The sequence below is a fragment of the Cebus imitator genome, unplaced genomic scaffold (genome assembly GCF_001604975.1).
Source record: "Cebus imitator isolate Cc_AM_T3 unplaced genomic scaffold, Cebus_imitator-1.0 Scaffold343, whole genome shotgun sequence".
Classification (NCBI taxonomy): Eukaryota; Metazoa; Chordata; class Mammalia; order Primates; family Cebidae; genus Cebus; species Cebus imitator.
The window spans coordinates 1,153,711-1,162,907 of NW_016107658.1; the positions used below are offsets into that span (position 1 = coordinate 1,153,711).

Sequence of the window (9,197 nt, forward strand, 5' to 3'; positions counted from 1 at the left end):
CAATATGTTCACAATATATAACATTAGGTTTTAACCTCTCTGTGATCAGCCGGGTTTTGATGGGAAAAAACAGGTGGCTGGAATATATAGTGACTCTCCGTTTTAACATTTTAGAGGTCACACTCACCAGGCATTTTCAATAGCACCCTTTTTAAAAGTTTGCAGCGAATAGCTGAACTTACATTTCACTATTATGTTAAAATACTTTTCCTCAACTTTCCAAATTACTTAGGAGATAAAAGAGTAGAGGAATACTGGGGTTTTGCAAAGTCCTTCAGGAAAATTCTAAAAGTCATTATCATCTTTAATACCTACCTTAGAAATTCCTTCAACAGGTGGTGACTATTTTCCTCAATTCGTTCATATCTCCCCTCCCCACCCCATAAAACAATGTTCACAAATTGAAAAGCAGACAAGTGAAAAAAAAAATCAGTCTAATTCCACCAGAGGTAAATTTCACTGTTCCTTTCAGTTTTTGTCTAAGCATATGTGATTGTATGTATTGCTTTGCAATCCGCTTTCTTTTTGCAAATGTATTTCTTGTGGGTATTTTCCCATGTATTTTCTTAGGTCACTTTTAACCTCTTCATTCTTTTCCTTCTCTCTAGGGCACCAGGGGCCAGGGAAGCCCAGTCGCAGAGCGCTGCGGGCTCTGCTGGTGATAGAAACCATGTGGTGAAGTTATAAGGGGAGGGGAGGGGTGGGGGGTGGGAAAAATTCCTTAGCTTAGGGAAAAAAAAAAAAAAAGTAATGAAGAAAGCTCCACTTAAAGACCTATGAAATTTCCGACACTAGAACCTTTGTATATAGTTTTCGGTAACCTTCGGCAGGGGGCGCTAGGAAATTGTCGCCACTTTCCGGACAGCCTCCCGGACTTTACCCTCTAGAAAATTGTACAGTGTTTCCGGCCCTTCTTAGTTGTGGACGCTCGTAAGTTTTCGGCAGTTTCCGGGGAGACTCGGGGATTCCGCGTCTCGCTCCCTGTGTTCTCATAGCCCAGTGCGGTGGTGCAGGGTCTCGGGCTGGCCATGGCGTCCCCGTCTCGGAGACTGCAGACTAAACCAGTCATTACTTGTTTCAAGAGCGTCCTACTAATCTACACTTTCATTTTCTGGGTGAGAGACTGAGGCGCCTGGGGCCGGCAGGGGATCCCGGGCTTTTCTGTGTGTTGGGGGGTGTGACCCTGAACGGCGGGAGTTCAGGTCGGGATGGGGTGGGGTTTGGGCGGCCATCGTGCCTGGGACCCCAACGCCTGCGACTAGGGACTGGGCCCCGAGCTAAATGCTCAGGCATCTCGCCGGCGCTGGGGTCGGAGTGTGGGACGAAGGCAGCCGACAGGCTGAGCTGGGACCCAGACGTGCCAGCGTTCGAATTCGATGCAGGAGGCGAGCTGGGGCGTTAAGCCCCTATAGCACGCAGACGGTGACCCTGGACCTTTAACAGAGGCAAGCAAGCCTTGCCCGGCCCCTTTGAGAGCACACTTGCATAATAGTGTCTTTCTTTTCACTGCTTCATAAGAGAGGAGTGTTTCGCAGGTAAGTATGGTATGCCTCCACTCCCGCCAGTCTGTCCTTGGGCTTGCTTTTGTGTACCATTGCTTTGTACCCTGTGCTCATCCCTAACTGGAGAGGACGGGGAAGGTTTCTGGAACTCATAAAAGCACTTTTTTTTCCCTCTCTTCAAGGTTTTCTTCCTAAGGCTGGAGTAAGACAATTAAGGAAGTTTTGATCTGTAGGGCAAATATGCCATGGGCTTGTGTTTACACACAAAAAGATGAATTCTAAGAATTTTGAAAGGATACCTTGTCCTCAGCCTACTCTTGTGTGCAGATCCCTCCTAACCCCTTCTACTCTCCCCCCTTGTCTGCCATGTTCCAGCATATCACACCTATTATGCCTTAAATATAACCTCATGCTTTGTGATTTGAAGATGCTGCTATACACAGTGCATAACTGTTTCTGTTTTCTAATTTCCCACATAGATCACTGGCGTTATCCTTCTTGCAGTTGGCATTTGGGGCAAGGTGAGCCTGGAGAATTACTTTTCTCTTTTAAATGAGAAGGCCACCAACGTCCCCTTCGTGCTCATTGGTACTGGTACCGTCATTATTCTTTTGGGCACGTTTGGTTGTTTTGCTACCTGCCGAGTTTCTGCATGGATGCTAAAATTGGTGAGTCCTTGTTTTCATTAGAATTAATTCTTCGTTTTAGAAAAGTTTTGTATGTTGTAGGATTCCTTTCTTGAAATTGGTCATGGCCCTTTACAATTTTTCCTGTTCCCTATGAAAACTGACCAAGTAACAGTTCAGTGGCCAGTTTCCACTTTCAAAATAGTCATGTTACTATTTTCCCTGCCCTTTTCAATGAAAACAAGATGAAGTAATTGAGAAGACTACCATTATTTTTTCTTTGACTTCCTTTGCAGCTGTGCTGTATCTTATTTATGCTGACTTGGCCTTTCTTTCTTATCCTGCAGTATGCAATGTTTCTGACTCTCATTTTTTTGGTCGAACTGGTCGCTGCCATCGTAGGATTTGTTTTCAGACATGAGGTAAGCCTGAATTAGGGAAGCTTAGCATGTTGAATTTATCCTCCAAGAGATAAAAATGGATTTGTTTAAGTAGAAGAGTTAGACCTCTGTACCTAAACCTATAGCTGATAATAATGGCCTTCTTATAAAAATTCTGGCCCACTTCTAATTTAAAATAAAATTTAGGATTTCTTTTTTTTTTTTTGAGACGGAGTTTTGCTCTTGTTGCCCAGGCTGGAGTGCAATGGTGGGATCTCGGCTCCCTGCAACCTCCGCTTCCCGGGTTCAAGCAATTCTCCTGCCTCAGCCTCACGAGGAGCTGGGTTTATAGGTGCCCGACACCATGCTCTGCTAATTTTTTTGTATTTTTGGTAGTGATGGGGTTTCACCATGTTAGTGAGGCTGATCTTGAACTCCTGACCTCAGGTGATCTGCCCGCCTTAGCCTACCAAATAATTTAGAAAATTGTAAAGACTGACAGTCACCAGAAGAAAATTACTTACTTGTATTCCCTGTCATTTTTCTGTGTGTAAATACCTATTAAAATGGAGATAGTACAATTTATAACTTTACTGATAGGAAAATATTCAAAGCACAAAATTGATAACCTTCTTCACTTATGCCTTGCATTTTGAAAAGACTGGATATACTTAATGCAAATCATCAAAAGTTTAATATTGAATTAAAAATCAGGTAAACTTGGGGTTGTTCAAATATCATTTGGTGAGTAACGAAGGCTCATCAATGAGAGTTCTTATAAAGGGGTAGCACAGTCTCCCAAAGTAAGGCTTTGTAGCTTACAAATTCCATAGGCATCGAATTTGTACTTAGTTTAAAGTAGAGAAAAATTAGCAGGGTGCAGAATACAGCAATACTTCATTGCCACACAGATAAATACATATTCCCACAGCACTTTGAACATGTAGTGGTTCTCATCATATATTTTAATGTTTTGCTTAGTAGTCCCCTCAGTGAACCCATATCCCTTAGAGGACAAGATTGTACCATGGAAGTTAATTACCATACATGTTGCTCCTGGCAAAGATATGACCATTGGTCAGATTCAAGAACTTTTTTTACCTGAAATCAAAAGAACTTTCTAGAGGATTTTCTTACTGACATTGTGTTTATTTGCTATAGATTAAGAACAGCTTTAAGAATAATTACGAGAAGGCTTTGAAGCAGTATAACTCTACAGGAGATTACAGAAGCAATGCAGTAGATAAGATCCAAAATACGGTAAGTGGCAACTACCACCTAGAGGAGAACACATTCCCTATTGCCTCAGAGAAAAGAGTAGAGCCTGGTACTAGATGTTATCCACTTGTAGAGGAAAGAAGTGACATTTTCCGTTCCATTTTCCTCACATGTGCACCTGTTCTCTTCCCTCCCCACTTATATCATAGTCCAAGTACTGTTAGTACCAACTACAACAGGGAAGTAAGGCCAGTACAAAACTGTCATGCATGGTGGTAATCAAGGACCCAGTGCTGAGCCCTTGAATCAATTCAGCAGAGAGATCATTGAGTATAGTAAATGTTCACAAATTGCAATAGAGGATATTAGGTTAAATGTTTGCTTACAAAGTTGTAATACAAACTTAAATGCTTTTGTTGGGTTTTTCAGTTGCATTGTTGTGGTGTCACCGATTATAGAGATTGGACAGATACTAATTATTACTCAGAAAAAGGATTTCCCAAGAGTTGCTGTAAACTTGAAGATTGTACTCCACAGAGAGATGCAGATAAAGTAAACAATGAAGTAAGGTGCCTTTTAAAACTTTCTGTTTAACAGTGTTTGGGGACTTAACTGAATGCAACATTGACTCAGTTTTTAATTTTTCCTTATATTAATAAATGTAAGCCGAAATAGGGTGGGTAAGACTTGAGTTCAGACAGCTAGCAAGTAACACTTTTTGTTTATTTATAATTTAGTATTTTTTTTTAAGACAGTGTCTGTCTCTGTCACGCAGTCTGGAGTGCAGTAGTGTGATTATAGCTCACTGCAGCCTTGAACTCCTTGGTTCCAGTAAAGTAACACTTTTAAATGTATGATCCAAAAGGTGGAAATAGTTGGGAATAATTATTTGTTCTTTTGAGAACATACGGAAGAGAGTAGATTTCAATAAAATGACAACCAAAGGCTATGATACATACATCTTTCTGCAGAGGTGTATGATCAAAGTGCTTATTACCGTAAAGAAAAGTACATTCTGCTTGTGCTGTACTTAATCTTTGTTTTTTTCCTCCTATTAGGGTTGTTTTATAAAGGTGATGACCATTATAGAGTCAGAAATGGGAGTCGTTGCAGGAATTTCGTTTGGAGTTGCTTGCTTTCAGGTAAGTGTTTGTAGTTACTTAAGAAATATTTCATCCCTCTTGTAGGTGTGAGCTAGAAGATTTTCACTTTTTTTTTGAGATGGAGTCTCACTCTGTCACCCAGGCTGGAATGCAGTGACGCAATATAGGCTCACTGCAACCTCCACCTCCCAGGTTCAAGCAGTCCTCCCACCTCAGCTTCCTGTGTAGCTAGGGTTACAGGCATGCTCCGCCATGCCTGGCTAATTTTTTTTGTATTTTTAATAGAGATGGGGTTTGACCATGTTGGCCAGGCTGGTCTCGAACACCTGACCTCAAGTGACCCGCCCGCCTCAGCCTCCCAAAGTGCTAGGATTACAGGCAGGATCCACTGCGCCTGGCAAGATTTTCACTTTTAAGGCTTAAAGTTTTTGCTTCAGGGGACTGGATAGTGAGGACATTTTTAGAGAAGTCGCATTTTCAGAAAACTCTTAGTTATTGGTCACAGTACAAAAATATTTGGGCTGGTCATGGTGTGGCACACCTGTAATCCCAGCACTGTGGGAGACGAAGGTAGGCAGATCACCTGGGGTCAGGAGTTTGAGACCAGCCTGACTAACATAGTAAAAATACTGTCTCTACTAAAAATATGAAATTAGCTGAGTGTGGTGGTGGGCGCCTGCAATCCCAGCTTCTCGAGAGGCTGAGGGACGAGAATCACTTGAACCTGGGAGTTGGAGGTTGCAGTGAGCCAAGATTGTGCCATTGCACTCCAGCCTGGGCAACAAGAGTGAAACTCCATCTCAAAAAAGGAGAAAATACTTCATTTTTCTTATAGTGGAGTTTTGATTGGACTTATTTTATATATTAATACTGATTTTGATTTGTGATTGGGAGATTCATTGTGCACCAGTTGTTTTGGGTAGATTCCATGTAGTAGGTCAAATTGTGTTTTGCAAATTGTGTTTCTCACTGTAGCATGACATTTGTTTTGTGGCTCTGAACGATTTTTTTTTCAGGGGATTTTTTGTTTATATTAAACACTAGAAATAAGACTAATTCAAGTTTAGTCTTAATATATTTTTAAAGTAGCAAGCATAGCTATATCTAAATCTACGCTAATGCAGTAGCCACTAGCCACCTTTGAATGGTTATAATCATTAAATAAAATTAAAACCTCAGTTCGCTGGAGGTTTGAAATAGTAGCCATGTGGCTGCTGCCTACTATGTCATATAGTACAGGGGTTCTAGAATATTTTCATTATTGTAGCACTGCTCTGGATCTTTCCAGGAAAATCTCTGCCCTCCTTGATGGAGATTTAACTTGTTAGGATACTTATTCAAAACCATGTCTTTGTTTTTTCTGGGAACTGAGAGTAAGAAAAGTTTCTCCAAAATTTGCGACTGAATTTTCCTTGAGTGACAGTTTGCTGGATTTTCCTTTGGTGAGAGTTGTGAAATTCTGGGTCGTAGTAGCAATAAAACTTCACTTACATTCTTTGAATGTGATCTAGATGCTGCAGAGTATTAAACATAACTGTCTAGAAGAACTCAAGGAAGAAAATTATAAGCGAATTACAAGTGAGAGGAGAATATAGTCTGAGGTCTTCAAGCTCTTTTGTGTAGTATTTAATTTTGTTTCTATTTTATTTCTAGCTGATTGGAATCTTTCTCGCCTACTGCCTCTCTCGTGCCATAACAAATAACCAGTATGAGATAGTGTAACCCAGTTGATCTGTGGGGCTATTCCTCTCCACCTTTAACGTACGTTCATTTTGGTCCTCAGCTCTGTTAGTGTTGATGTCTACTCCAGCCTGTGTATGTGATACATGAACTAAGTTTGTCAAGAATGTCTTTAGTATATTTAAATCTAGCTGGTGCTATGTAAGCCCTATGTAGGCAGATTAGGTCTCTATACACCAGGCATGGTCAGAAAGTACTGACTTAGCTATAGCTTATCTGTGCATACTCTCTAAAGTTATGCAACAGAAGAGTTCCTGTGTGAGTTTATATATTTACATACACATGTCAGCCTAAAGATAGTAAGTGGTCCCTTTTCTAACATATTTCAGCCTACAGAGAGGGGAAACAAAGAATCCCAATAATGACCTTATTTGTGAGTTTCCGTGGCAGGTGCACTCTGTTCCTCACCAATATTGACATTTTCCATAGTCCTTTACCTAGTTTTCATTTACCACAGTTTTAGTCAGTCGTTGAGAGCGTTGCTTTCTTGGTAAAAACTGTTTTTGGTGGGCTATCATTAAAGCCATAAACTCATCTGGTCTAATAGGAACCAGATTTTGGGAAGACGGGTGTTTCAATGGCTTTAGTATTTAAGTGGTAAAATATTGTGAGAATTGTTGTTGGCTGAATTGATCCCTAGGGCACACTTTGCATTTTAATTGAGCCACTGACTGGGAACACATAGGAAGGTCTTCATTAGCAGGAATAGATTAGAATGTATGCAAGCAAATACAGATGTTGAAATTTGTGTAACAAGTAAATTAACTTTTTTTCTTTAATTTTAGGACATTTAGAGTTCCCCCTGTGAATTGGAAAATTGCCTGGCTGGAGAACTGACAACACTACTTACTGATAGACCGAAAAAGTACACCAGTAGACTGATTCAATCAAGATGTATGTAGAACAAGAAACTACACCAATAGGCTGATTCAATCAAGATGCGTGTCCGCTGTGTTGTAAATCCACCTTCTGTCCCGTTCATGTTAGATCATTGAAACCCTGTATCCTTCTGAAACACTGGAAGAGCTAGTAAATTGTGAATGAATACTGTGTTACTCTTGACTGTTATTTTTCTTAGTTGGGGCACCTTTGGAAGGCACTGTGAATTTGCTATTTTGATGTAGTGTTACAAGATGGAAAATTGATTCCTCTGACTTTGCTATTGATGTAGTGTGATAGAAAATTGACCTCTCTGAACTGGCTCCTTCCCAGTCAAGGTTATCTGGTTTGATTGTATAATTTGCACCAAGAAGTTAAAATGTTTTATCACTTGCTGTTCTGCTGACAGGCAGAGAGTTGCATTGTGTAATTTAATTTCAGTCAGTCATTAGATGGCATCCCTCATTAGGGTTGCCAGATGGTGATAACAGTCTCAGGCCTTGGGTCTAAGGCATCCAAGACTGGAAGGGACTATTGATGTTCTGTGATACATCAGGTTTCAGCACACAATTTACATTTCTTCACCTCCCAATTGGGACATGTATTATGATGTTCATATTTTCCCTCTTGTTTGAAAGTTTCTAATTATTCAGTGGTGTCGGAATTACTGTATTTTCCTTAGGAATTTAGTGGAACTTATCTTCATTAAATTTAGCTGGTACCTGGTTTATATGACTTAATTGTCAATATTATGGTCAACTTTAAGTCTTGGTTTTGGTTTGTGCCTTTGATTAACAAGTATAACTCGTATACAATAAATACTGTTTTCCTCTAAAAAGATCGTGTTTAAATTAACTTGTAAAAAATCTGCTGGGATGGTGGTGGTATTCCACTGAGAAAGCTAAGCCTTACATTTCTACTCAGAGTTTAGATGTGAAATATAAGGCTGAGGCCTTAACTCTGTATTAAAAATTTAATATTCTTGTTTAAAAAACTGTTCCATAGGTCCAGCAAACCACCATGGAACATGTATACCTGTGTAACAAACCTGCACGTTCTGCACATGTATCCCGGAACTTCATGTAAAAAAAAAATCTTAAAGTGCAAATATAAAAAAAAATGTTCCCTGTGAAAAAATTACATTCATGTTATAAAATAGCATATGATTAGTGTTCTCCTGGAGATCAGACTTTTTTGATTGTGTAGTTTGCATTGAAAAGTTGTATAGGGAGGGATGTAACCTGTATCTTTAGGATAATAAGGAAATTAATAAGGAAAATAATAATTATTAAAATCTGAGTTGAAGTCAGGGAATTATTTCTTTGATTTTGGGTCTCTTTATACATCCATTAGTAGAACCTATCTAGTCTCTGATTGCCACAGTCCTTGAATTGATGGTAAGGGGACATCAGTTACAGTTAGAAAAAAAACTGGGCATTCTCAGCAAACTGACACAAGAACAGAAAACCAGACACCACATGTTCTCACTCAGGCAGGTGTTGAACAATGAGAACACATGGACTCAGGGAGGGGAGCATCACACACTGGGGTCTGTTGTGGGGGCTAAGGGAGGGACAACGGGGTTGGGGAGGTTGGGGAGGGATAACATGGGGAGAAATGACAGATATAGGTGACGGGGGATGGAGGCAGCAAACCACCTTGCCATGTATGTACCTATGCAACAATCCTGTATGATCTGCACATGTACCCCAGAACCTAAAGAACCAAAAAAAAAAAAACAAAAAAACA

At 40.1% G+C, this 9,197-nt stretch overlaps 1 protein-coding gene across 3 annotated transcripts; it reads left to right on the forward strand.

Annotated features, from left to right (window-relative positions):
- Positions 1-608: 608 nt before the first annotated feature.
- Positions 609-8,286, forward strand: TSPAN6 (tetraspanin 6). Of its 3 annotated transcripts, XM_037730414.1 has the most exons (9): positions 750-1,115; positions 1,519-1,535; positions 1,982-2,170; positions 2,476-2,550; positions 3,670-3,768; positions 4,156-4,290; positions 4,785-4,868; positions 6,483-6,590; positions 7,355-8,286. In XM_037730414.1, exons 3-8 carry the CDS (start codon positions 2,159-2,161, stop codon positions 6,549-6,551), a joined length of 474 nt encoding a protein of 157 aa, XP_037586342.1. In that variant the 5' UTR covers positions 750-1,115; positions 1,519-1,535; positions 1,982-2,158; the 3' UTR covers positions 6,552-6,590; positions 7,355-8,286. The 3 variants fall into 3 exon arrangements, with proteins under 3 accessions (XP_017361363.1, XP_037586341.1, XP_037586342.1); XM_017505874.2 differs by lacking the exon at positions 1,519-1,535 and having other exon boundaries at positions 609-930; XM_037730413.1 differs by lacking the exon at positions 1,519-1,535 and having other exon boundaries at positions 746-1,115.
- The last annotated feature ends 911 nt before the right edge of the window (positions 8,287-9,197 follow it).

Bases quoted from the DNA above. Each gene is read 5' to 3' on its own strand.
- TSPAN6 (XM_037730413.1), top strand. From the start codon at position 1,029: ATGGCGTCCCCGTCTCGGAGACTGCAGACTAAACCAGTCATTACTTGT. The intron at 1,116-1,981 runs GTGAGAGACTGA...TTTCCCACATAG, and splicing joins TCTACACTTTCATTTTCTGG to ATCACTGGCGTTATCCTTCT. The intron at 2,551-3,669 runs GTAAGCCTGAAT...TATTTGCTATAG, and splicing joins GATTTGTTTTCAGACATGAG to ATTAAGAACAGCTTTAAGAA.